The sequence below is a fragment of the Dipodomys spectabilis genome, unplaced genomic scaffold (genome assembly GCF_019054845.1).
Source record: "Dipodomys spectabilis isolate Male_0828 unplaced genomic scaffold, ASM1905484v1 ptg000102l, whole genome shotgun sequence".
Taxonomy (NCBI): domain Eukaryota; kingdom Metazoa; phylum Chordata; class Mammalia; order Rodentia; family Heteromyidae; genus Dipodomys; species Dipodomys spectabilis.
The window spans coordinates 155243-180788 of NW_024870779.1; the positions used below are offsets into that span (position 1 = coordinate 155243).

General features: G+C 38.9%; 1 protein-coding gene across 2 annotated transcripts in view; it reads left to right on the forward strand.

Annotated features, from left to right (window-relative positions):
* Positions 1-25546, forward strand: part of Lca5 (lebercilin LCA5) — a 45740-nt gene that overhangs the window by 11500 nt on the left and 8694 nt on the right. For both annotated transcript variants that reach the window (XM_042687101.1, XM_042687100.1), the window contains one exon: positions 23894-24031. In XM_042687101.1, coding sequence (XP_042543035.1) covers positions 23894-24031 — 138 coding nt within the window. The remainder of the gene's footprint in view (positions 1-23893; positions 24032-25546) is intronic.

Below are 25546 nucleotides of genomic sequence, written 5' to 3' on the forward strand. Positions count from 1 at the left end.
ATGTTATAGAGGGTATACCACTGATCAACTTTTTTTTTTTTTTTTTTTTTTTTTTTTTTTTTAATTTAATTTTATTTTATTTGAGAACACACTGTACAGAGGGGTTACAATTACATGGGCAGGATAATGCATACATTTCTTACCAAGCATTGCAGCCTCCTCCTTTGTTTACCCTTCACCTCCCTTCCCAGCCTCCCCCCTCCCTCCCACCCAATCATACCCCCCCTCCCCCCCACCCGACATTGTAAAGCTGGTTTTGACATGACATTTTGTACTTCTCATTGTTGCAACAGGTCCACCTGAATCCTTAAACGACTTGTTTGTCCCCATCTCCTCCACATGTTATACTGACATCAAATATACTGAAAGCGGGGGTTACACTGTGGGGGAGGGACATACAAAGCAACAAAGAGATAATCTTATAAATGCGTTAGAAACACATGCATGAAAGAAACAAAAACATTAAAATACATATTTGAGGTTTCGTTTTCCTAACATCACATTATTTGACTTTTTCCGCTTGACTCATACCTATACTAGATATTGCAAATAAGGGAAACCATGGGACCTATGTTTCTTTGGGCCTGGCTTACTTCACTTAATATAATTTTTTCCAAGCCTTTCCATTTCCTAACAAATGGGGCAATGTCATTCTTTCTGATGGAGGCATAGAATTCCATTGTGTATATATACCACATCTTCTTGATCCATTCATCTACTGAGGGGCATCTGGGTTGGTTCCATGTCTTAGCTATGGTAAATAATGCTGCAATAAACATAGTTGTGCTGGTAGCTTTAGTGTGGCCTTGTTTGTGATCATTTGGGTAAATGCCCAAAAGTGGGATTGCTGGGTCATTGGGGAGCTCTATGTGGAGTCTTTTGAGGAACCTCCATACTGCTTTCCAAAGTGGTTGAACAAGTTTACATTCCCACCAACAATGAAGTAAGGTTCCTTTCTGTCCACATCCCCTCCAGCATCTGTTGTTGTTAGAGTTCTTGATTTTTGCTGTTCTAACTGGAGTGAGGTGATATCTCAATGTTGTTTTGATTTGCATTTCTTTTATGGCTAGGGATGTTGAACATTTCTTCATGTGTCTATTGGCCATCCTTCTTTCTTCTTCAGAGAAGCTTCTCTTTAAGTCTTTCGCCCACTTACTTATTGGGCAGTTGTTTCTTTGAGGATTTGTTGTTGGGTGGTTTAATTTTTTGAGTTCCAAGTATATTTTAGATATGAGACCCTTGTCCGTTGTATGGCTAGTAAAGATCTTCTCCCAGTCCGTGGGCTTTCTATTGATCTTGCTAGCTATGTCATTTGCCCTGCAGAAGCTCTGCAACCTTATACAATCCCATTTGTCCAGCCTTTCTTTGATTTGTTGTGTTTCCGGGTCTTTATTCAGAAAATTTCGGCCTGTGCCAAGGAGACCCAGGGTTTCTCCTATTCCATCCTGTAATGTTTTCAGAGTGTCTGCTTTGAGTTCAAGGTCTTTGATCCATTTGGAGTTGATTCTGGTGCAGGGTGATATATAAGGATCTAGCTTTAGTTTTCTACATGTAGTTAACCAGTTTTGCCAGCACCATTTACTGAAGAGGCTGTCTGTCTTCCATTCTATTGTTTTAGCTCCCTTATCGAAGATTAGATGGCTATAGGTCTGTAGGTTCATTTCTGGGTTTTCAATTCTATTCCATTGGTCCTGAGGTCTGTTCTTATGCCAATACCAAGCTGTTTTGATTACTATGGCTTTATAGTAGAGTTTGAAATTTGGTACTGATATTCCTCCAGCAGTGTTCTTTCCGTTGAGGAGCGTTTTTGCTATTCGGGGTCTTTTATTGTTCCATATGAATTTTTGGATTGCCTCTTCTATTTCCTTGAAGAATGAGGGTGGAATTTTGATAGGTATTGCGTTGAATTTGTAGATAGCCTTGGGAAGTATTGCCATTTTCACGATGTTAATCTTTCCAATCCAGGAGCATGGGAGGTTTTGCCATTTTTTAAGTTCTGTGTTGATTTCCTTTTTCAAGATTTTAAAGTTTTCATCATATAGGTCCTTCACTTCTTTAGTTAAGTTAATTCCTAGGTATTTTACTTTTTGTGGGGCTATTACAAATGGAGTTGCTTTCCTAATTTCAGCCACACTTTTCTCATTGTTGGCATACAGAAAAGCCATTGATTTTTGGGGGTTAATTTTATAACCTGCTACTTTTCCAAAGTTTTGAATCAGCTTGAGTAATTTGGGAGTGGAGTCTATGGGATTCTTTAAATACAAGATCATGTCATCTGCAAAGAGGGAGAGTTTTATTTCTTCTTTCCCTATTTGGATCCCCTTTATGTCTGCATCTTGTCTTATTGCTGTAGCTAGGCATTCTAATACTAGATTGAAGAGAAGTGGAGAGAGTGGGCATCCTTGTCTTGTTCCTGAGTTAAGAGGAAATGGCTTTAGTTTTTCACCATTGAGTATAATGCTGGCTGTAGGTTTGTCATATACAGCCTTTATTGTATTGAGGAATGTTCCATGGATTCCTAATTTTTTCAAAACCTTCATCATAAAGGGGTGTTGGATCTTGTCGAATGCTTTTTCTGCGTCTATTGAGATAACCATGTGGTTCTTATTCTTGCTCCTGTTGATGTGATGAATAATATTAATTGATTTGCGTATATTGAACCAGCTTTGCATCCCTGAAATGAATCCTGTTTGATCGTGGTGTATGATTTTTTGGATGAATTGTTGAAGTCGGTTGGCCAAAATTTTGTTGAGAAGTTTTGCATCAATGTTCATCAAAGAAATGGGTCTATAGTTCTCTTTCTTTGATGAGTCCCTGCCTGGTTTTGGGATGAGGGTTATGATGGCTTCATAGAATGTGTTCGGTAGTGAGCTTTCTCTTTCAATTTCATTGAAGAGTTGGAGGAGAATTGGTGTGAGCTCTGCTTTGAAGGCCTTGTAAAATTCCGCTGTAAAACCATCTGGTCCTGGACTTTTCTTAGCTGGGAGGTCTCTTATTGCTGTTTCTATTTCAATGCTTGATATGGGCCTGTTAAGATAGTTTACCTCATCTTGGTTTAGTTTTGGCATGTCAATATTTGCTAGGAAGAGGTCCATTTCTGTCAAGTTCTCAAACTTATTAGCATAAAGTTTTGAGAAGTATTCCCTTATAATGTTCTGAATCTTGCTTGTTTCCGTGGTGATGTTTCCATTCTCATCTCTGAGTTTATTAATTTGGGTGTGTTCTCTTCTTTTTCTGATAAGATTTGCTAAGGGTCTGTCAATTTTGTTGAGTTTTTCGAAGAACCAACTCTTTGTTTTGTTGATTCTTTCTATAGTTTTTTTGGATTCTAATTCATTTAATTCTGATTTAATTTTGATTATTTCTTTCCGTCTACTGGATTGGGGTTTATCTTGCTGCTCTTTTTCAAGGAGGTTTAGATGTGTCATTAAATTGTTAGTTTCAGATGTTTCCAATTTGTTGATGTAGGAGCTCAGAGCTATAAACTTGCCTCTGAGTACTGCCTTTGCTGTGTCCCAGAGGAGCTGGTATTTTGTGTGTTCATTTTTGTTGAATAGCATGAACATTTGAATTTCCTTTCTAATCTCTTCCATGACCCACTCATGATTCAGCAGTGTGTTGTTCAGCCTCCATGTGATACCGGACTTTCTTTGGTGGCTTTTGGTGTTGAGTTCTAACTTTATTCCCTTGTGGTCAGAGAGAATGCAAGGTATAACTTCAATGTTTCTGAATTTAGACAAGTTTGCTTTGTGGCCTAAAATGTGGTCTATTTTAGAAAACGTTCCATGTGCTGCTGAGAAAAACGTGTATTCTGATGCTGCTGGGTGAAATGTTCGGTAAATGTCTGTTAAGTCTAGTTGATCTATGCAGCTGTTTAGATCTGCGGTTTCTCTGTTGAGTTTTTGCCGAGTTGATCTATCTAGTGGGGAGAGTGGTGTGTTAAAATCCCCAACGATTAATGTCTTTGGATCTATATGGGATTTGAGGGAAAGTAGTGTTTCTTTGATAAATTTGGGTGCTCCATTGTTTGGCGAATAGATATTTAGAATTGTAATATCCTCCTGAAGGAGAGATCCTTTAATTAGTATGTAGCGACCTTCTTTATCTCTTTTCACGAATTTTAATTTGAAGTCTATTTTATCTGATATTAGGATTGCAACTCCCGCCTGTTTATGCGGTCCGTTTGCTTGGTAGATTTTGTTCCAGCCTTTAACATTGAAAATGTGTTTGTTTTTACGGGCAAGATGTGACTCCTGCAGGCAGCAGATAGAAGGGTCTTGTTTTTTAATCCAACTAGACAGTCTATGTCGCTTAATTGGAGAGTTCAGTCCGTTAACATTAAGAGATAGGACTGAGAGGTATTTGGGAGTTCCTGCCATGTTATCTACCTTCTTGGGGGCTCCGAAAACTGGGTTCTTCCTATGGTTCTTGGATTCTCAGTTTGGGTGCAGTTTCTTGGCCTTTATTGCGGTCTTGTTGGTTTTCTATGTGTAGGACATCTTTAAGAATCTTTTGTAGGGCTGGTTTGGTGGAGATGTATTGTTTCAATTTTTCTTTGCTATGGAAGGTTTTTATTTGGCCTTCAGTTATGAAGGAGAGTTTAGCTGGGTACAGTATTCTTGGTTGATAGTTGTTTGTTTTTAGGGCATGGCATACATCATTCCAGGCTCTTCTTGCTTTGATTGTCTCTGCTGAGAAATCTGAGGTGATTCTAATTGGTTTCCCTTTATAAGTGATTACCCTTTTCTCTCTGACAGCTTTAAGGATCTTTTCCTTGTTCTGAGTTGATCCTGTGTGGATTATTATGTGACGGTGGGATGTCCTATTCTGGTCTGGTCTATTTGGGGTTCTAAAGGCTTCTTGTATCTGGACAGGCCTATCTTTTTGCATGTTTGGGAAGTTCTCTGCTAGGATCCTGTTAAACAGATTTCCTAGACCATTAACTTCTGTTTCTAGGTGCTCCTCTACACCCATTATCCTTAGATTAGGCCTTCTGATGGTGTCTTCCAGGTGTTGGATAGATCTATCATATTTCTTGGACTTGTCTTGGATGGTTGTATGTTCTTTCTCTATAATATCTAGGCTGTCTTCAATCCCTGAGATTCGATCTTCTGCATGTTCTAACCTGCTGTCAAGACTCTCTACTTTGTTTTTTATCTCTTTTCCTTCTAGTTGGTCAGCTTTGATGGCTTCAAGTTCTTTGTTGAAGCTCTGTTTTAGGTCTTGTATGAATTTCTTTACTTCCTTAATTTGGTGTTCAGTGTTTGTCCTCAAATCACTTAGTTGATTGGTTATGGTTTCTTTGGGCTCCCATTCCTTCTGTTGGGTTCCCTTCAGCATTCCCTTTGTGGTCTCCCTGACTTCCTTCATCTCTTTGTTAATGGATTCCATGAATGCCTTTAGTGATCTTTGTGTGTTCTCTACCTGGTCTCTCAATTCCTGTATTACTCTTTGATTAGCTTCCTCCCGTTCGCGGGATTCCTGCAGATCTCTTTGAGTGTTCTCAGCCTGCTCACGCCATTCCTCCCTTTCTCTTTGAGTATTCTCAAGTTGTTCACGCAAATCCTGTATCAGTTTTTGAGTAGCTTCCTCACGCTTATGATATTCCTGTATAAACTTCTGGGATGCCTCCTCTCTCTCCCTATCACGCTCATACAGAGTCCTTTGTACGTTGTCAAACTTTTCATTTATCATGTTTGCCAGCAGTGTTTGTAGAGCTGTTTGGGAACTCTCCTCTGGATTATTCATTATCTGTTCTAACCCCTGATTATCAGGATTGGGAATTGAGATACCCGAATTTGCCATTTTTCTTGTGTTTTTCCGGCTTACTCTGCCCATTTGAGATGAAGATAGCACCAGTTTTGTGCTAGAACACTATCTTAAGGCAACCATCAACCAAAGTTTGCATTTGTACAGTCAATAGTCTACAGATACAATCTAGTTCAACAGATACATCTATTCGACATCAAACAACTATATGTTAAAGGACTTTGAACCGCAGAGAAGAATTTGGAAAACCAGAAATTATTAGGGTTAGGGAGAGATGTGGGTAAAAAATAGGAATAGATTGGTGTGGGAAGGCACAGGGAGAGTTAACTATGTCCTAATCACAATGCAGGAAATAGGTTGGGTAGGATGTAAGTAGAGAGAGAGAGAAAAGGGAAGAAAGGGAAAGGGGAATGAAAAGAGACCAGAAAAAAAAATAGAGACGTAAAAATTAATGTTATTTTAGAGATTAAAAGACCATCTATTTATAGAGGGATATGAATATGTTGAGAGAAAGGGAGGGACATAGAGGAGATGAGAAAAACTTTTAAAAAATGCTTAAAATATTATATAGGTATAAAGAGGTAGTACTGTTATTAATGAATTTAAGTCTCAGAGGTTTTGAATTGAGTAATAAGTTTGTGGATTAAGTGTGTACACAATGGGGGATAGGGTCTACTGGTTAACTACGGGTTTATCTGAGGATGTGCAGGACAAGAGTTAAGTCACATAAAGGTGAACAAAGAGGAAAAGTTGGAAAGGATAGGAAAGTGAGAAGAAAAGATCAGAAGTTCAGTAGAGCTAGAAAAAAAACAAAAACAAAAAGATAATTAAGAATGAATGAAAAAGAGAAAGAAGACAAGAAAAGAAAAGAAAACACACATTCACGTATTCCTAAAATAAAAATTATAAGAGGAGAAAAAAAAAATTAATGGAAAACAATTATTTTTTCAGAAGAGGCAAAAATTAAAGATTAATAAAAGTTTTAGAAAAGCAAAAAAAAAAATTTTTTTATATATATATAAGGTAACAAAAAACGAAAAAAAAACAAAACAAGAAAAAGAAAAGAAGAAGAAGAAAAAAAAAAAAAAGTTCTTTGATTTTTTTTTTTTTTTTTTTTTGGGGGAGGGGTGGGAAGAGTCCTGTATCTCCCTTTTGTCTGTAACCAGAGTCTGGTTGGAGTCTCTGGTCAGCTTGAGGTCCTGTGGCTTGATTGGTTTCTTAAGTCAGTTTGTTGGAACAGGCAGAAAAATGCTCTGCTTTACCCAAGATTTTGAGATCCCCGTCCCAGGTTAGTTTACTGGGAGGGTGATCTGCTTTGAGAATCACAAAAGAGGGGGATGCAGTGATGAGGCTAGGTTCTGGGTAGAGTTGAGGTCTTTCAAAGAACAGTAGCTTTTCCCTGGGGCTATTTTGTGAAAAAAAAACTCACAGCACCCAGCCTGGAGCCATTCTCAGGGTTTCTGTTTTTCAATTGATTGTGGTGGCTGCTAGAGGGAGGGGCAGCCTCTGGCTCTGGCCACCCAGCGAGGAGAGCCACTCCAATGGCTGGTGCCTGAGCTGGGCGACCCCTCCCTGGATGGAACTGAGTCTGTTCCCGTGAACTACCAAATGACTAGCTCTATTCCAAGGCCTGAGCTGGAGCTAGCCGCTCCTCCGAGCTTTGTCGGTATCCAAGATGGAGATCACCGGTGCTGGGGGGGGAGGGGTGGCCTTCCCTCCTCTGCTCCCAGAGAAGGAGTGAGGAAGCGGGGCTTCTACTCACGGGGAGTCTTGGATCCCGGGTCGTCTCTGGTCTGCAAAGTGCAGGATGAAGTTGTCCGCTCCTTGTCGGTTCTTGCTGGTGTTGAGTAGAATCCGCTCGTCCGCTGCGTCTGGCTCCTTCGTCCCGGACTGCGTCTCAGGTATGCCTCCGCGGCGGTGGTCGCCGCTGCGACCCTGCCGCCGCAGCGGCAGCTGCTCAGATGTGTCTGCTTGGCTTCCCCTCTCTTGACTAACTCTCTGTTCTGTGATGGCACACTTGGTGTGATTCTCTGGCTTGGGACTGTTCACTGGAACTCTGAAACTGTTTTCTATGCAAGAGCTTGTTCAGATTCCAGCTTCTCCTCCGCCATCTTCCCGGAACTCGCCACTGATCAACTTTTAAGTGCAAAGCCAATACTAGGAATGTTTGTGATCTGATTTCTGCAGTCTGTTCTGGCCGGGTGGTGTGTGTGTATGTGTATGTGTGTATGTGTGATACTAGGAATGTTTGTGATTTGATTTCTGCAGTCTGTTCTGGCCTGGTGGTGGTGGTGGTGGTGGTGGTGGTGGTGGTATGTGTGTGTGTGTGTTACTGGAAATGTTTGTGATCTGATTTCTGCAGTCTGTTCTGGCCGGGTGGTGTGTGTGTGTGTGTGTGTGTGTGTGTGTGTGTGTGTGTGTGTGTGTGTGTGTGTGTGTGTGTGTGTGTGTGTGTGTGTGTGTGTGTGTGTGTGTGTGTGTGTGTGTGTGTGTGTGTGTGTGTGCGCGCGCGCACATGTGTGCCCTGTCATGACCACACTTTCTTGATTCTAGGCTCCACAGACAGACCTTAACACTAGGTAAATTTGAGCTACTTACTCTGTGTCCTCTACTTTGTTGTATACATTTTAGAATAAGCTTATCCATTTATACACACAACTTCCTGGAATCTTTTATAGAGATTACATTAAATCTAGAACATAGAGAATTGACATTTTTATGATGTTAAATTTCCAATTCTTCACAGTGTGGTTTTCTAGTTCCTTCCCTCTCTCCTTTCCTCCCTCCCTCCTCCCTTCTTTCCTTCCTTCCTTCTTTCGTTCCTTCCCTCCCTTTCTTTGTACCTTCCCACTCAACTTCTGGCATTTTGTTGGTTAATTGGAGATAAGAGTCTCTTTGACTGTCCTGCCTGGGCTGACTTCCAATCACGATTGTCAGACGTCAGCCTCCTAAGTAGATGGGATTAAAGGTATGAGCCAACAGTGCTTGGTATGTAGTTCCCCATTTGTTTATATCTTTGATTTCAAATGATTTCCCTTCTTTCTAGGTTAAAGGATTACTTTTATTTTCAATTTTTTTTACTTCTATTCTAAAAATTCGTTTTGTGAAGAATTGTGAGTGCTTTATTACTTACAAAAGAATGACTTGGCTTTAGACATTTAGACTCTCAGGTTTTAAGAATACTGGGTTTATATGAAGGCATGAATGTGGAGGGTGGTGAATGTGATCAGAACTTATTATATGCATATGTGAAGACAGAAAATTGAAGGCCATTAAAGCTATTTTATATTGAGAATGAATTACCATCTAGCTTCTTAAAATTATTACAGAAGGAGAGGGGATAAGAAAGTAACAGAGACCAACAAATGTCATCAAAATCCTTTATATGCCCATATAGAACTATTGCAGTGAAACCTCTGTACAATTAATGTGTGCCAATTTTAACAAATGAAGAGGAATATTGGATATCATCAGCTCCATGCCTCAAAATTTTATTTATAGATCTAAGCTTTTTCCTTGCTGCTGTAATTGAAATTGTATTGGAATCAACATAAATGTGCAGTTATGAACCTACTTCTCTTACATCAGTGATGCCTTGCCCTGCCACACCCTGCTAGTGCCCTCCAGTGGGGAGCTGTGCACCCAACTCAGGCCAAGTATTCTGTGCTTTTTAGCTTCCCTCTCATTCTTCCTAAGCAAAATCTGGTTTAACCACTACATGAAATTGTATCCTTCACAAGCTCTTTAATCAATCCAAAAATTTACTATTGAGTTTGTTATTTTGCTGAGAAATTTAGCTTTTGTGTTTTGTGACTTGCGCCATTTTTCAAATTTTATTTCATCTAACTTTAAATTATTTTTTTCTTCTAATTCAGGAGGTCAGGGCCAGTAGCACTAATTCGTTAAGGGAGAAAGGCAGTTGATGGTAGTGTTTCACTTCAAATGAAAGTCTCGATTATCTCCTTGACTTTCAAGAACATTCTATTAGTTCTTTCTTTAGTTTCCTACTGTGTTTTCTCTGGATGCTGTGTGTATGTTGGGCTTTGGGGGTCTTTTCACTTGTTTCTCTTGGAGAACATTTTGTTATATTTTAAGAGTTGCTCCTTATGCTAGAACTTGGGGCAGGCAGTTTTGTTTATGAAATATTGCAGCAAGCCTCCTTCTTCCTGTAAGTTGTATTTCTTTCCTAAGGTGTGAGGGAGGTGTTCTTCAAAGCTATCTTTCATTACTTGTGTGGTGAAAAACTTTCCTGTCAACACTCACGTATAAGAAGTAGGGTGCCAACCCATTTTGTTACTTTATGCAAATGACAGGATGGAAAGGATTTTTACTAATTTAGGGTAATGATGCTTTAGAAATGGATGTAGTGTAAAAGACATAAACACCCCTAGCTATGAACGAGACAAGCACCCTGACAGCAATGCCCTTCTTCAGGATCGGCCCATCCTGACTCTGCCTGTGTGACAGGGCTTGGTCAGATCCCAGATGTGTACTGAGGATAGAGCGCTGCCTGACAAGGTCAGACTTGCTGAGCTCTGTAGGAAGGGCACATTACATGTTTCCTTTTAAGAGTTGATATTATACCTTCATTTTGGCTTTTAACTCCAACAAATTTATTGCTTTTCCTAATAAAATGGTGCTTTATTTATTTTACTTTTTATTTCTTTTTTTAAAATTTTTGTTTTGTTTTGTTTTTTGTTGGCCGTGGGGCTTGAACTCTGGGCCTGGGCGCTGTCCCTCAGCTCTTCAGCTCAAGGCTAGTGCTCTACCACTTGAGCCACAGCGCCACTTCCTTTACTTTTTATTTCTAAAAATTTATTAGGTGATACATATATATATATATATATATATATATATATATATAAAACATAAAAGTATATAAGTTAAGAGGTATGATCATACATTTGAGTATATTATTGTTAGCTATGGTTATCCAATTGCACACTTCAACAAATTTGAGTTTTGTCAAAGGAGTCCCATTTTAATATATTTATTTTAATATTAGTACTTAATGTATTATTAGCTCAGTATTTAATACTTAAAACTTCATTGTGTGCGCAACTTAACTTCAAAAGCATAAAAACATTTTTTTTTTCAGTACTAGAGTTTAACTTGGGGCCTTGCACTTGTTAAGCAAGCCTTGTAATACTTGAGCCATGCACTCAGCCCATTTTGCTGTCTATCAGATAGAGCTTTATGGCTTTTGCTCAGACAGTCTGCGTGTGATCCTCTACTCACATTACCTATTGAGCTAGGACTATCCGTTTGTATGGGCTTGTTTACTTTTTGCCTTGGCTGGCATCAAACTATAATCCTTTTGATCTCCAAGTAGCTGGGATTACAGATATGAGCTGTTTTTTTTTAAGTTATATAATGCATTGGGTTTCAAACTTTGATCTCAAGATTCATTTATATCCTTAAAAATTATTGAGAACACTCCACGTACAAAGATTTTGCTTGTGGATTTATCTGTTAATGTTTATCACGCTAGAAATTAAAATTGAGAACATCTGAAAATATTTTTCAACAAATATTTGTTTACAAACAACTCATTAAAAGTTAAAAATCCTTCATGAAAAATACCTGCATTTTCCAAACCAAAAACAGATCCAGACAGGAATGGCTCATTAATACACTTGTAACTTTCCTTGGTGCCTGGGTTAATGGAGGACAGTGAGGGCCTGGGATCTGCTTCTCTGTCATGTGCTGCGGCCTGTTGTGGTTGATAAACAGGCTAGAAATTGAACCTCACAGATGCGTATAGTAATTTAAAAATAGAGGAGTTTTAAAAAAGCCTTTTCAGAGAACTGAATGTTCATTGCTATTATGCTAGAACTTGTGTTATATATCCCAACAGTTAAGTTACAAAATGGAATCTGAAATCGTATCAATGAATTTTTTGTATTCAGTAACAAGGCAGTGCTTTCATCTCCTTTGAATGAATGTTCTAAGCATGATTTTGTAATATCATGCATTCTTCATTTGGAAAATATCAAACTGTGCAAATTTCCCAAATGTTGTTAAGTGTCCCTGTAGCATATCACCTGTGATGTGAACTATACCCTTAGGACACCACAGGAGTGAAGATAGCAGATAGTATCCTTCTAAAATAGTTCTCACCCAGACACACTCCAGAGTGTTCTGGAGATATTTACTGTTCCTCCCACTGTTCTTTGGGAACTCCTGTTTTGCTGTAAATTAGAGCTTCATTAGCCCTTGCTGCAATATGCAGCTTCTTTTAGTGACACCCTTGCACCATTTCTGCCTGGGCCTGGTGCTCATCTTAAACAGAGCTCCAGGAAAAGGCTTAAGTTCTGTGTGAATCTTGGAACTGACTGGAGCTGTCTTCCTGCTGTAGGGGGAGTGGCAGGTTCATCAGAGCTATGACCAGCTGTGGGTCCTAAAGCAATGAATCATAATTATAAGAATTCATAATCGCCAGGAGCTGGTGGCTCACACCTGTAATCCTAGCTACTCAGGAGACTGAGATCTGAGGATCGCCGTTCAAAGCCACCTGGGGCAGGAAAGTCTGTGAGACTCTTATCTCCAATAAACCACTTGAAAACCGAAAGTGGCGCTATGGCTCAAGCGGTAGAGTGCTTGCCTTGAGCTGAAGAGCGCAGGGACAGCGCCCAAGCCCAGAGTTCAAGCCCCATGACTGACCAAAAAAAAAAAAGAATTCATAATCATTGAAAGGAATTACCTTGCAAACTCAATGCAAAAGATCAAAAATAGAATTGTATAGTTACATAATTAGTAAAAGAACTCGAGTAAATTATAGAGCATACATTTAGTACATAAAAGTATCCAACTGTTTCTTAAACATTAAATTGGCACAGTAAAATCAACTTATCAGAAACTCATGAATTAAGACTCACCAGTTTTTAGAAATATATAAGGACTTTAGGAAATGGTTCCCGTATCAGAACTCAGTATCAGGTCAGTGAAAGGCATTTTGAGTGGAATTTTCTTTTTTTAAAATTATTTTCCAAGAAATCAATTTTAATAAGGCCCTTCTCTATACATGTGCTACTGATCATTACACATCAAAATCTGTTTTTATTACAGCTCAAAGATTTGTCATTTCTAATTATTACCCAATGCCAAATACTGTACTGCATCTTATAGACTTTAAGCTTGTAAAATAGGAAAGAAATCCATTATTGCTTCTTTAGGTCCAAAGAGAAAATGGAAGCAATCATTGATACATATAAAAACAGGCTTTTGGTTGTTTTTTTTTTTTTTGTTGTTGTTGTTGTTTGCAAATTACTGTCATTGAGGCAAAAGGCAAAATCCACCAGCCGAGAAAAGGCAAAGCTGTGAAGAGCCAACAGCTCCTGCCTGTAATCCCAGATACTCAGGAGGCTGAGATCTGAGGATCACCATTCAAGGCCAGCCTGAGGGAAGAAAACTACTCAAAAAAACCAGAGGTGGAGCTGTGGTTCAAGAGGTAAAATACCAGCACTGAGTGTAAAAAGTTAATGGACAGTGCCCAGGGCCTGAGTTCAAGCCTCAGAACTGGCACGTGTGTGTGCACACGCACGCACACGCAGGCGCACACACACAAAGGAAAAAATTAAATTACTGAATCACCTAATATACCGAATATTCAAAATTCCAGTCAGTGGATGGTAGCATTCAATAACTTAATCCACAGGCTGTATATCTTTAATTATCTCAGCACATAATTGACCCCCTAATAGTTGACCTCTGCCATAATCCATCCCTATTCTAGCATTTTCCGAAGGTCCCAATTATAGGTCAAGCAGAAGGAACAGGGACATCTGAATGTCTTATCTTCATTCTGGGTAGTTGGAAGTCCTGGCCCAGTTCCTTTATTAAGGCGTCTCGGGTGGGGGAAGGAGTCCTGCAGAACAGATCTCAGGTCTTCCAGCCTCGCCCTGTGCTGAGACAGTCTCCTCCTGGGCCTGACCACGGGGAGAGCCTCTCTCTCCTGGTGCTGGGAGCCTGGGCTGGGGCTTCGGCCCCGAGTTCAGGGTCAGCCTTTGAAGCCGTCTTACCAAGGACTGCGAGGACTCGGGGAGGACGAGAGAGGGCTCTGTCCTACTCGGGGAGCGCTCTTCCTCGGCCGGGGGGCTCAGAGTTTCCTCGTGGGGTGCGTCTGAGGGCTCCATGAGCAGCTTGATGACTCCAAACACAGCCAGGGAAAATTATGCACTCCTGAAAAAGCCAAAGCTAAGATCCCAGCAGGCAAAGGACAACAGCTGGAATTTTCTTTTGTGATAGATCCCTATAAGCAACCAGATTCTCCACGAGCTTCTTCCAAGTTTGTGCTTAGTGCTTATTAGCAAAATCACATTTCTCCTCAGTGTAAACATTTCCAACAGTAAGATGCCAGTGAGCACACTGTCCTCCCTTTTCACATGGGCATGGCACCCAGTTTCCTTTCATCTTTCTCTGCCAGGCTTCCTTCTAGAGGAGGGTATTGGTCTACTTTTTTTTTTTTTTTTTGCCCTTTTATCCTTCAGAAACTCAATCAAGAAGCTGTGCTTTTGTGTGTTCTGTGCTATTTCTAACAAGAGAGCTAATTAGGACAGAATAATGAGGTTAGACTAGCAGGCTGGCTTTGCTCCTGTCCTGCCACTTTTATAAACTCCGGTAACCTGCCTGTCTTTTAACCTCCAAGTTTCATGTGCTTCTGCAGAAGTAAATGGTGTAGTTTATGAGATTTTTTTTTCATTCTGAAATCTGAGGTCTAAAGTCACACCTTTAAGCCTTTTACATACCCAGAATATTTTTAGAGTGGCAAACCTTCATTTTCCTTCCTACCAACAAAATTATTCTAATGTTAGAGTGATGAAAATTTTCTAGTGTTGAAAAGTAAATTGTAAAATAAAATCATTCATTTATATCCTCCTAATTGTTATTGCCTAATAATTTAAAGAATTGACTGTTTTTTTTAATTCTATCTATATCTATCGTGTAAAATCATGAGATTAGTGATGTAAGTATAAAGTTTAAAATATTTTTAGAAATTAAATTTGGAATGACCTTGGAAACTACTCACTCAGAACAATTGTTAAAGCAATTTTGTGTTAATATATTTTAGGTAATTTTTCTATTGAAAAAGTAATACAGGCACTAAAGAGGAGCTTAGAAATTCAAATAACAGGGGGCTGGTGATGAAATGTCAGTGTCCCTCCTGTGAGAAATTACCATTACTTGTGTAAGTTAACATCTGTTCACTAAGTTAGTGTACTGTGCACATTGCTAGAAATACTGTTTTTTTCACCAAAAAGTGTGTTTCAGCACTTTGTGCATAGCATTCTAAAACACTAAAACAGACCAAATCAGTTTTGTGCTTTTAGAAACCTGCATATTAGCTGGGTGCCAGTGGCTCACACCTGTAATCCTGGCTACTCAGGAGGCTAAGCTCTGAGGATCGTGGTTTTGAAGCCAGTCTGGGCAGAAGAGTCCATGACACTTTTATAAACTCCGGTAAACTACTCAGAAAAAGCTGGAAGTGGCACTGTATTTCAAGTGTTAGAGTGCTAGCCTTGAGCACATAGAAGTTCAGTGACAGTACCCAGGCCTGGAGTTCAAACCCCAGGACCAGCAAAAAAAAAAGTCTACATTTTATGTAAGTACATCATAATATGATGAACCTTACCCTTTTTAATGTAGGTATTGATTTAGATTTAGGGTTGTATAAAAGATGCATATCCTTAAACATGTATACATGTATAAATATGTGTATGTGTCTGTATACATAGGTACACACTAGACATATCTGACATAGAGGTAATGTTTCTTTCCTTTTATTATTATTTGTGTGTGTGTATGTATTGGGTCTGGGTGCTGTCCTTGATTTCTGTGCTCAGAGCTAACACTATGCCATGTAAGCCACAGCTCCACTTTCAGCTTTTTTGGTAGTTAATCAAGAGTTTCACAGCTTTCCTGCCAGGCCTAGCTTTAAACTGTGATCCTCAGATTTCAGCCTCATGAGTAGCTAGGATTACAGGTATGAGCCACAAGTGTCTGGCAGCATTAGTGTTTCTTAGAAGAATGAATGGATGGTTGGATTGGTGAAATCAGGGGGCATTTGTGACAGGTTCAAAGATAGGAAGGATGACTTAACTTGAAGGACGGATGACAAGAGCAAGATTTAATTGATCTCCCAGACTCAAAATCTGGCCCCAGACAAGCAAAAAGATATTTAATCAAATTAAGTCCTCAGTTTTTTAAAAAAAAATACATTTAATGGGTAGCAAATATTTTCAAGTCTTAGCTCGAAAAAGTATAAAGTTATGAAAAGTATAACATTTTATATACTAAAATCATATTGCTGCTTCAAAAAGTCAGAGAGGGAAAAAGAGTTTATGGAGTAGGGTCATGCCCTGGTCCTCAGACGTAATAACAACTAATTGTACTGGTTAGATCTCATCTATGGACAGGTTAAAATTTCAGGCAACGTAGTGTCATTTAGCCAACAGGACAACTGGGATGTCATATAGACGGGCATGTAAGAAACAACTAAATAGACATGGAGCCCAGGACATTTTCAAAGGAAAATTTAACTCCATTATTTGATGGAGAAATACATTTGCTTTCGTTGTTCTGAGGCAATACAAACCTAATGACTATTACTGGGAAACTGATTTCTAGTCCTTTATAAGGAAGAATTTCCTAGTAACTGAAATTGTCAATGCAGTAAGTACATTTTGAATAATTAAGCTTCCTGCCCCTAGAAGTATTTGTATAGAGGCTGAACCAGCACCTTCTAGGAATACCATGGGAAGCATTCTTGTAAGGTATAAAAGATGGTGTCCTGGCCTTGCGTTTCTGTCAGCTCCAAGTTTTCAGAATTGAGTTACAACACTGAGCTAGGATTACTATGACTGAGGTATATAGACATACTTTAACAAATGTAAAATATTACTTTGTTAATAAAGAATAAATGATAGTAATATCAGTTCTCCTTTGACTTCCTTTCTAAGCATTTGTCATGTTTTTATTTCTGACTCCTGTATTTAATACTTATTTGGATGTTTGCTGTTGTGGCTTTGTTTATCCTACTTACTTTTTTCATGTAGTATTTAAAATACTCTTACTCTTACATTTCATTCTTAGTTGCTTGCAGTAATTTATGCTTGATTTTTACCTCAGATTTTTGTACTTGTCATTAAGTTTTTGAAAACATATTTCGTTAACCGTTGTATATTGTGACATTTTAGTATATGCCTACACTATGAATTGATTATATCCATCCACTCTTCTCCACTCCCCTCCTTTAGGATGCTTTTCAGTCTCTAGTAATCAGTCTTCTACTCTCTACTTTCAGGTTGGTAGAGTTTTTGTTATTGTTGTTGTTGTTGTTGTTCTTTCCACATATTAGAAAGAACATGTGATCCTTGCCTTTCTGAATCTGGCTTATTTTTCTTGCCATAATGGACTCCAGTTCTATTTCCTGAAAATGGTAGGACTTCATTCTTCTTTAGGGTTAAGTAACACTCCATTGTGTATGTGTACCATAATGCCTTCATCGGCTCATTTGTCCATGGGTAGCTAGGCCGAGTCCCTGTCTCAGCTGTTGTCAGCATTGCCACAGTAAACATGGGCATACATGTCACTCTTTGTAATCTAACTTTATATACAGCCAGGAGTGAGCTATGTGGATCATCTGTTCTAATTTTAGTTTTTCAAGGATCTTCTGTATGTTTCTCATAGTGGCTGAGTGCATTTATATTTCGTCTCACAGTATCCATGGGGGCTCATTTTTTATTCATATCCTTACCAATGTTTGTTACTGGATTTTTTTGTTTATTCATTTTTGTTTTTGGTTCTGATATTGGGGTTTGAAGTCAGGGCCAGAATGTTCTCCCTTAGCTTTTATTTTTTTACTCAAGACAGCACTTTACCACATGAGCGATAGCCCTATGTCTGGCATTTAGCTTGTAATTAGAGGTAAGAGTCTAGCAGGCTTTGGACTACAATCCTCTTGTGTACCTCGCCTCTTGTGTACCTAGGATTACAGGTGCAAGCCACTGGGGCCCAGGTATTGCTTTTTGATTCTTTGATAATAACCATTTTAAGTGGAGTAAGATGATACTTGGGTTTTTTTGGTTGTTGTTGTTTTTGCCAGTCCTGGGGCTTGAACTCAGGGCCTGGGCACTGTCCTTGAGCTTCTTTTGCTCAAGGCAAGCACTACCACTTGAGCCACAGTGCCACTTCCAGCTTTTTCTGTTTATGAGGTACTGAGGAATCAAACCCAGGACTTCGTGCATGCTAGGCAAGCACTCTACCACTAAGTCACATTCCCAGCCCTGATACTTGGTTTTGATTTTCATGTCCTTAGTGCATAATGATAATATTTTTTACATTTGTTAGCCATTTCTATTTCTTCTTCTGAGAAGTTGTCTTTTTACTCAGATCACATATCCATTTTTACCTGAACTATTTGGTGTTTACAGTTTTCTGAATTTTAAAAAGTATATTTTGGATTTTAATCATCTGCCAAGATGAGTGGCTTACTGTCTTTGGTGATCTCTTTACTCTCTTTATTCTTTTTCCTTGCTGTGCAGAAACTTTTGTTTGATGAAATCCCATCTGTCAATACTTTTAAAAGAGGAAGGATTGATTTTCCTCAGAGCTTCAGTCCATCAGAGCAGGGAGAGCACAGCAGCTCACCTCTGGAGGTCAGAAAGCAGAGAGAGATTGCTTACCTGAGCTGGATTTCTTCTTCTTTCCCCTTTAATCCATTTAGCTCCTAGCCAATAGGGTGGTGTTACCCACCTTGAGGGGAGGTCTCCCCCTTAGTTCATCCTCTCTGGAATGCCCTCGCGGACATACCATGGTGTGTGCTTTATGAATCTCTGGGCACTTCTCAATCCAACCAAGTTGGCAGTCAAGAGTCCATCCCTTGCCACCTTAACACCCAAACTTACCTAAACCAGGACATTTCACCACTGGCCCCCAATAGGTGTATGTCCATCTCACAAGGCAAAATGCATTCAGTCTCTCCAAGAGCCTCCATAAGTTTAGTAACTTACTATTGTGGCATTAATGGCTCCCAGCACAATTCCTAATACAGTTCTCTTTGCCATCTGACACTGCATGGACAGACTTCATTGTGTTTCTGCTGGCATTCTGAGCTCCTAGGCAGCCACCTAGCTAGCTCCATGGACAGGTAGGCTTTCTTTTTCAGCATGATTCTCCAAACTTTTCTCAACATCAGTTTCCAGAGGTTTAAAGACAACAAGGTTTACTCAAAACAATTGCCCACTTCTTTTAATCCCAATATTCTATGTCAGCTTTTTGTCCCTGTGTCAAAATAACCAAGTGAAACACCTTAAAAGGAGGAAGGATTTATTTGGGCCACAGTTTCATCCATCATGGTAGGAAGGGCAGAACAGAGCAAGCACGGCAGCTCATTGTGACGGCCAGCAATCTAAAAGAGAATGCTTACACTCCATTTGTCAGTATTTATTTTTGTTTCCTATGCTTTGGCCTCCAACCAAGAAAATCATTCCTTTCCCCTATCTGGAAGTGTTTCCCTACTAATTTTCTGAAATTTTTGACTTTCATCTCTTATAATAAGGTTTTGGGTCATTTTGAGTTAATTTCTTTTGGACAGAATGAAAGATACAGGTCAAGTTTCAGTCTTCCACATTTGCATATCCAGTGTTCCTGGCACCATATGTAGATGAGGCTGCCTTTTTCCTCATGTACATTTTAGCACCTTTGAGACAAATCAGCTGGCTGTAGATGTAGATGCCTGGGCTTTTCTACATTCTTTTTTCTGTCTCACTGGTTTATGGGTTTGTATTCATGCCTATTATGTTTTTGTTACTATGATTCTAATATGGTTTGAAATCAACTAGTGATCGCTCTGGTTTTGCTCTTTTTGGTATAGTTATTTTGGCTATTTGGACTCCTTTATGCTTTCATATGAATTTAATGTTGCTTTCTGCTTCTGTATAAAATGTCATTGAAATTTCTATGGACATTACATTTACCCTTTAGATCACTTTGAGCATTATGGGCATAGAACAGTAAACCAGTCTTTCTAGTCCACATGAATAGGAGACGTACCTTTAGTGTCTTCAGTTTCTTTCATCAAAGTTTTACAATTTTTATTATATAAGCCTTTCACTTCCCTAGTTAAGTGTGTTCCTTGGTAGTGTGTCCATCTGTGTTTCTTGTGAGTGTTTTTATGATTTCTTTCTTGGCAAATTCATTAGTGTTTATAGAAAACTATACATGAGTTTTGTATGTTGTTTGTTTTCTTCTGTTTTTTTCCCTATTGTTCCTTATAATCTCACTGATGTTGCTGTGGATTAGAAACAACTTTCCATATTTGTTTTTTTTTATTATTTAGTCACTGGATTGACCCAGAACCAGGAGTGTGCTGGAGCTGCTTCTGTTCTGATTGCTTTCAGTTATGATGGTTCTTTTGGAGTCATCATGATTTGTGGCTATAGACTCATGTCAGCTGTAAATGGATAATCTGATGTCCTCCTTTGCTGTTCCTTGTATTTCCTTTTCTTGCCTCAGTGTGCTAAACTGCTTATTGCTAACATATCTAGAATTCTATTTAATAAGATCACTGAGGGTGGACACACTTGCCTTATTCCTTATCTTAGAGGAAGTACTTTCATTTTTTTCCACATCCAATTTGCTCTTGGCTGTTGGTTTACTATATATCCTGCTTTTTTTTTTTTTTTTGGTGGGGGGTCTGGTCATGGGGCCTGAACTCTGGGCCTGGGCGCTGTCTCTCAGCTCTTCAGCTCAAGGCTAGCGCTCTACCACTTGAGCCACAGCGCCACTTCTGGCTTTTTTTTCTTTTTTTTTTTTTTTTTTTGCTTATGTAGTGCTGGGGAATCGAACCCAGGGCTCAGCCAAGGAAAGCACTCTACCACTGAGCCACCTTTCCAGCCCATATCCTGTTTTATATTGAGATACAATTCTTTTTTTTTTTTTGGTCGGTCATGGAGCTTGATCTCTGGGTGCTGTACCTCAGCTCTTCAACTCAAGGCGAACACTCTTCTCTTGAGCCACAGCACCACTTCCAGTTTTCTGGTGGTTTATTGGAAATAAGAATCTCACAAATTTTCCTGCTTGGGCTGGCTTGAACTTCCATCCTCAAATCTCAGCCTCTTGAGTAGCTAGAATTACAGGCACAAGCTCTTGGTGCCTGGTGAGGTGCAATTCTTTTATACCTAATTATTTAAGAATTTGATCCTGAAACAATGTTAATTTTTAGCAAATACTTTTTGTGCACCTTTTAATTTTTTTGTGGTGCTGAAGATTGAATTGAGAGACTTATACATGTTTTGGCATCTGTTGAGATGATCACATCATTTTTGCCTAACATTGTATTAATTTGCATATTGTGTTTTTTTAATCTGGATTTGTTGAACTATATTATATCCTTTAATGAGGCCACTTCAATTATCTTTTAAAAAAGTTTTTGAATTTGCATGCATTTGTAGTATGAGGGAATTTTGTGATCTTTCCACACATGCACACTGTGCATGGAACAAAACTGAACAAATTAACCCCCTCCACCATATTCCCATTATTTTTATGCTGGTCAGTTCTATTTACTAGTAATGTGTTAAATGCTGACACTCATGTTCATCAGGAGTATTGACCCATAATTTCTTTTGTTGTTTATATTTCCATTCTGTTGTGATCAGAAAAGATGCATGGTATGATTCCAGTATTTTGAATTTGTTGACTTATTTTGTGGCCTAATTTATGTTGCATTCTAGAGAAAATTGCATGCACTGATGTAAATAGTGCTGTGTTCTTCAGCATTTGGATAGATGAATAAGTGCACTTACTCTATAGGATAGCTTAATTCTTATTTTTTGAAGGTCTGGGTTGTCTTTTCATAATGAGTATGCAGTATTGGAATCCCAAATTTCATTGTACTAAAGCCTACCTCTTCCTTTATTTCTAATAGCTTTTTTTTAAGTGGGTAATCTGACAGATTTATATACATTTATAGTCATGTATTTTTGATGAATTGATACTCATTATGTAGTAACCATTTTTGTTCTTATACTTTGTCTTTGTTAGATAATTAACGCAACTAGTCCTTTTTGCCTTAGTATTCCATTGTTTCAAGTATTGTTTTCCAGTCTTTCACTATGTGACCTCACTGGTTAGATAATGTATTCTTGAAGGCAGCATATTTTTGAGCACTGTTTTTTTAATTTATTGAACCAGTCTGTTTATATTTATATCATTTATTTAGTCTGTTTATTTAATCATTAATATCCAGATGGTTTATTGTATTGGTAATATTCGAACTTCATGGTTCACCTCTTTAGATATATAGATACTGGATCATTTAATAGTGTCTCAAAGATCATAAGTAATCTCTTCATTCATTTCAAAAGTGTGATATGTCTCAAGCTCTATTAGACATTCCTCTATATAATCTAGTTTATTGTTGAGGCTTTCAACTGAGTTTCTGAGATCTGATTATTTCTTTTTGTAAATATGTCAATCTCTGATAACTTTCTCAATCATATCCAGCATTACCTTCTGAATTCAACTATTTATCTTATTTTAAAAATAATTTATTTGAATTGGGTGGCGGTAGCACACACCACCTATTCAGGAGGCTGAGATCTGAGGATCACAGTTTTAAGCCAGCTCAGGCAGGAGACTCTTATCTCCAATTAACCACCAAAAAGCTAGAAGTGGAGCTGTGGTTCGATTGGTAGAGCGCTAGCCTTGAGAAAAACAGCTCAGGGACAGTGCTTAGGCCCTGACTTGAAGCCCCAAGACCAGCACAAACATAAAATTAACTTACTTGAATTCTTTATCAGGCACTTCATTGTCTTTGGAACCTGATCTTTAGGAAGCACTATAGTAATGGTTTCCTCATATTTCTTGTGCTCCTATGTCGAGATTTGATCATCTGGAATCTATATTTCTTATGTGATGGCCTGTTTAGTAAGTGGGTTTCTCCTGAAGATGTGTCTTGGAATATTGGTTTGTTTTCCATGTTGAGTATATTTCACTGTATAATCCCCTTGTGGGTTCTTTGCCTGTGATAAATGAGATCTGGACACAGCATACTGTGCTGTTGTTGAAGTGACCCAGTGTTGTTGTGGACACGGTGTTTCACAGTGGTGTGAGGTAGACTGCAGAGCATGTGGAGTACACCTTGAGTAACTACTACACATACAGTGGGAGTGGTGGCTTCTGCGGGGTCATGAGGACTTCTTCCAGCACTGTTGAGACCAGCCTTTCACCAGTCATGGTTCCCTCACTGGCTACCGCAGGAGAGGTCAGGAGAGGCCTGGGCACTTGTCCTGTGAGCAGACGGTGGCGTGGGCCAGGTGCTGCCCAGCAGGAGTAGGGTAGGAATCAGCGCCCGCAGTGTAGTGCTCCCTCCTCGTCTTCTCAGCAGCATGTGCTCGGACATCATTGGGCTGGAGGAGGGAGGCCGTTGAGAGAAGCAAGTGTGAGAACAAGGCCGGTTCTGGGTGACGTTTCTCTCTGGACCTTCTTAGGCATTTATGATGCTGACTGAAGAAAATATGGGAAAGTCTCAATTACCCACAGCCTTGTTGGCAGTCATGAGCATATAGTACTGAAATTGCAACTGTCTTTTATTTTTATTTTTTCTTTGTGATTTGATAATATTTCATAAGTAAGAGGCAAGTAAGTTCACAAGTTAAGAACAGCACTTTGACAACTGATTTTAGAAGAAAGTACTTAAAATTCTTCATATTTTAAAGTATTTAAAACCCCTTGGTCCATGGAAATTTCTGCTGTTTTCATGCAATTCTTTTCAATGTATTCTGTACCTTGAATACTTACATAGTTTTAACTGTCATGTTAAATTATACCCATATCATGATTTCCAAAAGCCTGTGCTTCTCTTCTTTTTGCTGTCTTTGATATCCAATTTAAACGGCTACAGATGTGCCTCAGACAAATGCCTGAGAATTTATTTCCATTATGAAAAACTGGTGTCTTATTAGATGGTTGGTAAAAATATTTACTGGCTGGCTTTACGTTCATGACCACAAAGCCCAGCCTGTATTGTAATTCTTGTGCACCATCATCCAAAACATCTTTCTGGCACTGTTTAATATGTTTTACTATTGGCTTAACTTTGTTCTATTTTTTGTACACATAGGAACTTTCAAAAAGCCTTGAGCTGAGTACGAACAGTTTTCAACGTCAGCTGCTTGCTGAGAGGAAAAGGGCATATGCGGCTCAGGATGAAAACAAAGTTCTACAAAAGGAGCTGCAAAGGCTATACCACAAACTGAAGGTAAAATTTTTATGTCAAATGGCATAGCTTTCCCACCATGTAAGTTACATAGAAACCTGGTATTCTAAAACACTATTCACATTTGAAAGTTTATATAATACAATTTATAGAATTCTAATGTTATCTTTGGTACTTAGAAGAAATGATTTGTTAGTATAATCACTATTACAAAGCAAAGTATCATGTAGCAACAAGACAAATGTAAGGGGAAATTCTGGAGGAAATTATAGGAACTATCTGGGGGCAGTGGCTCACATCTATAATCCTAGCTGCTGAGGAGGCTGAGATCTGAGGACCATGGTTCAAAGCCAACTTGGGTGGGAAAGTCCATGAGATTTTTATCTTATTCTTATATCTAACTTAGTCTTATTTCTAGCAAATAGCTAGAAGTGGAAGTGTTTTTGAAATAATAGCGCACTAGGGTTGAGCAAAAGAGTTCAGAGACACACTCAGGCCCAAGCACTAGCAAACAAATAAACAGAAAAATACCTCAAAGGAACTGGAGTTTGTGTTGGATGAATGGATAATCTGATGTTCTTCCTCAGATGTGATTATATTTAAAGTTGTTTTAAGCATGTCCTTCATTTTCATTGTTGCTAAAAAAAAAGTATTCATATCAGTTAATTATGTTAAGGCAAGTATTCTTAATTTTATCTAGAGGTCATTGATGGGTGAAATTTTATATAGAATTACACAAAAGTATGCACTACTTTATATAGCTTTTTTCTTTTCAGGGTCATGTGCTTTCTAGACAAGCACATTTTTCTCTTTTTTTGCGGGTCTTGGGGCTGTCCCTGAGCCACTTTGTGCTCAAGGCTAGGCCTCTGCTTTTTCTGAGTAGTTTATTGGAGATAAAAGTCTCATGGGGACTTTTCTGCCTGGGCTGGCTTCAAACTGTGATCCTCAGATTTTTCAGCCTCCTGAGTAGCTAGGATTACAGGCCTGAGCCACTGGTACCCGGCTAGGCAAACACTTTAATACTTGAATCACACCTCAGTTCTCTTGTAAACTTTTAGACAGAGTCTCACACTTTTGCTGGGACCAACTTTTAACCATTTTCTTCAGCCTCTCATCTAGTTGCGATTATAGACATGTGATAGGGTCTTGCCAACTATTTTGCCCGACAAACTATAATCCTCTACCTTCTCAGTAGATGGGATTACAGATATATGCCACTATACCTGGCCAATGTCTTCCATAGATTTTTTTTTCTGTTAATCCAATTCTTAGAAAAAGTCATAGCTCCCAAATGCTAAAGCACACCAATGTTTAACGCCATGGCCAATTTCCTTGGAGGTGAGGGGTGTGTATGGTTTGGCTTGAGACTTGTTAGGCATACTTGTTAGGCAAGTGCTCTATCACTTTTTGCTTGAGGTATTTTTCCAGTAGGGTCTCAGGTTTCTGCCTGAAGCCAGCCTTAGATTAAGGTCCCAGCTATGCCTTCTCGCTAGGCCTTCTTGTGTAGCTGGCTGGAATCAGAAGTGAATCAATGCACCCAACCTCTCATTTTAAAAT